At 42.3% G+C, this 3,352-nt stretch overlaps 1 protein-coding gene across 1 annotated transcript in view; it reads left to right on the top strand.

The window, feature by feature from the left end:
• Positions 1-2,001: 2,001 nt before the first annotated feature.
• DEPDC7 (DEP domain containing 7) overlaps positions 2,002-3,352 on the top strand; it is a gene marked incomplete at its 5' end in the record, with an annotated part of 6,829 nt that continues 5,478 nt past the window's right edge. The window contains one exon of the mRNA XM_010293385.1: positions 2,002-2,389. Coding sequence (XP_010291687.1) covers positions 2,002-2,389 — 388 coding nt within the window. The remainder of the gene's footprint in view (positions 2,390-3,352) is intronic.

The following is a 3,352-nucleotide window of genomic DNA, read 5'->3' as shown; positions in this document are numbered from 1 at the left end:
GGCAGCCCGGGCCGGGGGGCTGGTGGCCGGGCGGTGGTGCGAGCGCGGTGCCCGTCAAGTGCCCGTGGGGCTGCGGGCGGCGGTAAGCGACAGGGAGCCTCGAGTAGCCGTCCTGAAAGCAGCTTGAAAAGCCCTGAAAGCAACTTAAAACGTAGGTGGCTCGTTAATGCAATGTGAGGGGCTAAACGTCGCTTGTTGAGAACAACTTCGGCTTTTTTCCCTACCTCGAGCACCTTAACTTTGTAAACCCTTGAAACCCTAATACTTACTGCCACTTCCCCCCTAAAAGATTGGGGGTGGTGGTGGAATGAAGAGGTGGTAAAGCAGTGGTTAATAGTAGAATTATTGCAGATAGTGTATGTCGATGCTTATTTTAGCAACAGAAACTAGCGTTGGTGTATGTTTGGTGGTGTTGGGTTTGTTTTTCTCCCTTCCAAACAGGCTAGTCAGCTACCAAAACGCAGGGTTGGAATGAAGTTGTGTGTTCTGTTTTGTTTGTTCTGCCTACCTGAAGTTGCAGTCAGCTTAAAGCATCAGCCAGCATGTGCTTTGTCTGGCTTGTATTTTTAAAGCTTTGGAAACTGGAGGTTCTGTAAGGCTTCTACCTAGTCTAGTTCAATGTCTTGTATTAAAAAGCCTTTCTTTTCCTGACACAAATCTCTTTAGAAAGCTGGTGTCTATTTGATAATGGCTCTGAAGATAACCATTGCTGTCCTTTGCAATAGTGTTGGTGTGTTCAAATGCTATTGTGTTCCCTGCTTTTCTTCTTTTTTTTAAAAATCTTTACTGCCCCCCTAACTTTCTCCCCACCCCCTCTCCTCCTGCCAATTTGCTGATTTCTGGGCTCTCTGGCAGATGGAGATCAATTGGAAATTCTGGTGCCTAAAATTGGAATACGATTCTCTAATGCCACTTCAGACTGAACAGAAAAAATACCTCCTGCGTCTCTGTGGAAAATGTTCATGGTAATATGTTCCAGAATGAGTTGTATGTTGTGTTTTGTTTTTTTTTTTTAAACACTGCATCACACTGTTAATTCATTTGGTTTGAGGTCTGTCATAACCCCAGATGGCTTTCTGTAGGATCACTGCCAACTCCTCATTCCGTATTTTGTCCTTCAGCTTTTGATTTCTCTCCTCTTCCTCTGCTTTCTGACTTAATAAATTATTCAACTCATTTACTGAGAAACATACATTCTAATTCTAGCCTCTCTGGTGGCTGCAGCTCTTCCCAGTTAGGTGCCACCTGCAAACTTTTTAAGTTTATTCTGTATTTTTAAGTCCTTGTGCAGGCTGAGTCTAGCCTCTGGTCAAACTGTTGCTAGCATGCTATTCTTAATCAGATTAGTAAATGAGTAATAGTTTGGTGGTTTTATTGGGGGAGGGAAGACTGGTTGGCTCAAGGAGGTGGCGTTGAGTACACAGAGCTTAAGTCTCAGTTGGAGCTGTGGTGGCAGAAGGCTGTTCTGTGGGTTAAGTGTCGAGTGAGTGGTGTCTCCAGAGAATTCTTGATCTTTTAGTGATATGCGAAGCACTGATGCTAGGTAGCTTGTGTGTATGCACGGTGCTGTAGGAAGCAAAGTCCTGATGTCTCTCTTCACCCTTGCTTCCCCCTTCCCCTGCCCAGCTGTACAGTTTTGTCAGTATTAGTAGAGGAACTGAGGAGTTACAAGTACATACAGCTGCTTTTGGTTGTGGGGACATGTGCTTAGGAGGAGGTTCTGCAAGTGTAACCATTAGGTGATAGAAGAGCATGCAAAAGGATAGTGTCACTTTGACAAGCTGAAAAAGTTAGGAGCTCCAGGTTGCAAAACTTCAGGCTAATGTAATGAGAGTAACCAGCAGAGAGAGACACTGGTACAATGCAGACAGACTGCTAAAAAAGTAACAAAATGTTAATACATGAGCAACCCATGCCAAACTGGAAATATCAAAGATTTTTAAATCCGGTTCTTTTCTAATTGCAGCATGAATTCAAGCTTTATGCTTTCTCTGTTCCTAGGCTTTAGCTTGGCACAGAAACCATTTGGAGCAACATATGTCTGGAGCAGCATTATCAATGCACTTCAAACTCAAGTGGAAGTGAAAAAGCGTCGCCAGAACCTGAAGTGTTATCATGACTGTTTTATTGGTTCAGATGCAGTGGATGTTGTCTTTGCCCATCTTCTACAGAACAAGTATTTTGGGGATGTTGATATTTCCCGTGCTAAAATAGTGCGTGTATGTCAAGCGCTGATGGATTACAAAGTATTTGAGGCTGTTTCAACTAGGGTCTTTGGAAAAGACAAGCGGTCTGTATTTGAAGACAGTAGCAGTAGCCTCTACAGATTCACAAATGTCTCAAACCAAATGGAACTTGATAAAGATTACCAGCAGTGCACACCACAAAGGTTAGTAAATGGAATGTGAAGATAAGGAATTTTTTACAACAGAAAAATGTTATGTATTCTGGGGCAGAGAAAGCTGCTGTACAATTACATGACCTTGGGGTGGGAAGTAGATGCTATACAGATGTTTGTGGGTGGAAGATAGGTAGGAAATGGCAAATTGAAGCAAATAAATCACTCAGCTTGCATAGTTACTTATTTTCTGTATCTGTTACCACATTGCCTGGGGGGGGGGGGGGGGGGGGTAGCAAGGTAGAAATTAAGTGCGTTACAGATACTGATCTATTGGGCTCTAAACTGATATAACCAGCTGGTATTCAGGTGCATCAGGCTACTGCAATGGAACAATCTTTAGTCACTGTGCACCTAGCTCTGGCATAAGCCAGTAATCCATCCAGTTTTTAAGGAAAAAAAAAAGGTAAAAATTGCTTTCTTCTTTCATTATCTTAGCTTCACTACACTTCAAATTTAGCTTTTTGAAATGTTTTCAGCTGTTTCTTTGTGTGCATATGACTTGTTCCTAGGCTAGGTAGCAGGCTGTTATGCTATTGCATGCCATCATGGAACCAGAGGGAAGTACATTTGTGAGATTTTGTTTCCCCTGTCTCTTTAGGAGTGGGCAAAGAAAACCCCCAGTACTAACTAAACCATCACAAAACAGAACACACAGCTATGTAGATGACACTTTGCCAAATCACTTCCCTTAAACAATTTTTGTCAAGTGTTCATCTCTGAACATCTTCCGACATATTCTTACAAAAAACTACATTCATGTCGTTATTGCAATAGTTTTAGCACTTTTGAAAATTGGAAATAGTATTGACCTAAAAAAACCCACCACCTTATGTCATTGTGTTACTGACAGTAGCAAATGTGAACTTCAGTGCATCAACCAAACTGATCAGAAAATTCTAGAAGCAGAGATTAAAAATTGATACTTCCTTGGTCCTGCTTCTCCGCACCCCA

The sequence above is a fragment of the Phaethon lepturus genome, unplaced genomic scaffold (assembly GCF_000687285.1).
Source record: "Phaethon lepturus isolate BGI_N335 unplaced genomic scaffold, ASM68728v1 scaffold4718, whole genome shotgun sequence".
Lineage (NCBI taxonomy): Eukaryota > Metazoa > Chordata > Aves > Phaethontiformes > Phaethontidae > Phaethon > Phaethon lepturus.
Note: the sequence above shows the minus strand (reverse complement) of the source record. Positions and strands in the feature narration are given on the sequence as shown.